Below are 1,483 nucleotides of genomic sequence, written 5' to 3'. Positions count from 1 at the left end.
GACTTACCTACATTTTCTAACTTTTAGGATAATATGGTCTGATAAAGAGAACATTTATATACATGTTTAAGCCAGAATGATTTGACATTTAAATATGATTTCCCTACGACTTTAAATGTGATTATTGTGGCATTTTAAATGCTTTAATAAAATAAAGTTTATAAAAACTATTTTGGCTGGAAAACGAGGAATTTTGTGACATAAAGATGACCAAGGAGTTTTCTAACTTGTTTTTAGAGAGAGAGAGAGAGAGAGAGAGAGAGAGAGTCATGGGTGCCTGTTTATGGCATTAGAATGAAGAATATTAAAAAGCATTAAATTAGAGTTGGTCATTCCAGTATAAACGCTGGTTTGGATCTTTTATGATCAGTTTTTAGTCGTCTTTGAGTCTGATTGAAAGAAATCCGGTAAGTTGCTTCTGATCAGGTTCTGTGTGACGCTGGATGATGAACCGGACCTGTTTTCCCCGCAGCATGATGGTGTGATGTTGGTCTTGTAAAGATGGAGCAGAACATATGATCTTTGTGTATCCAGGCCTGCGAGCCCTGCTCCATCTGCCCATGTGCATCCGCCAAGGACGGCGTGAAGGACAAGGACAAAGACGGCAGGAAGAAGATACCAAAGATCTTTTTTGGCACGCGGACCCATAAACAGATAACCCAGGTGGCTCATGAACTGAAGCGCACCGTGTACTCCGGCGTGCACATGACCATCCTCTCCAGCAGGGATCACACCTGTGTCAACGCAGACGTGGCGCCGCACTCCAACCGCAACGAACGCTGCAAGGATCTGCTGGAGGCCAAAGATGTGAGGAGGACGAACACACACACACACACACACACACACAGACATCTTCAGCCTTTGAATCTCATCCTGCTGCTGTTAGAAATCAGGAAGAAAGGCTGATAGTAACCAGAGATGTTCTCTGGTACAGATTAGTGGGAAAGTTTCATTCGGCTCAGACTGACTGACGCTCTCAGCCTCAGAGGAACTCGATTCATCCACAAAGCAACCTTTGACACCCTAGAACGACCAGAACCATTTTTCTGAGATGTGATACACTTGTAGCTCCTATTGTGTCCCAGAGTTCAGGCGCCTACTGTAATGAGGACGATTATGCTGTCAGGTGAGGTGTTGGCCTCACAGCAACTGTAGCGCAGTTACAGCTGGAGCAGGTGTCGCCCGCAGCCCGGGTGTTGATGACCGCTGCAGTCGTCTTCGTGTTACCGAGCCGTGAAGACTCACCGGGGTTCCTACAGAGTTCTGGGGGGTTCTGCTGGTGGTTGGTCCAGCAGATCCTGTGTTCCTGTGCAGATGGGGTCCAGGTGGAGCAACGTTCAGAGAGGAAGATGGTTTCATCTTTGTGTCTGAAACGGAGTCCTTCTCCATGGACTACGGTGGCCCTGAAGTGCAAGCTGCATCTACAAATCTAAAAGCGCAACTACATTAAGGAAAACACAATAACATTAACCTACTGGAAAAG

At 46.0% G+C, this 1,483-nt stretch overlaps 1 protein-coding gene across 1 annotated transcript in view; it reads left to right on the top strand.

Annotated features, from left to right (window-relative positions):
- Positions 1-1,483, top strand: part of LOC107091205 (Fanconi anemia group J protein-like) — a 55,297-nt gene that overhangs the window by 10,328 nt on the left and 43,486 nt on the right. Inside the window, exons 3-5 of the mRNA XM_015384996.1 lie at positions 535-807; positions 1,086-1,126; positions 1,315-1,408. Coding sequence (XP_015240482.1) covers positions 535-807; positions 1,086-1,126; positions 1,315-1,408 — 408 coding nt within the window. The remainder of the gene's footprint in view (positions 1-534; positions 808-1,085; positions 1,127-1,314; positions 1,409-1,483) is intronic.

This window comes from Cyprinodon variegatus, unplaced genomic scaffold (assembly GCF_000732505.1).
Source record: "Cyprinodon variegatus isolate N-32 unplaced genomic scaffold, C_variegatus-1.0 Scaffold329, whole genome shotgun sequence".
NCBI classification, from domain to species: Eukaryota; Metazoa; Chordata; class Actinopteri; order Cyprinodontiformes; family Cyprinodontidae; genus Cyprinodon; species Cyprinodon variegatus.
The sequence above is the reverse complement of the archived record's forward strand: the minus strand, read 5'-3'. Positions and strand labels throughout refer to the sequence as shown.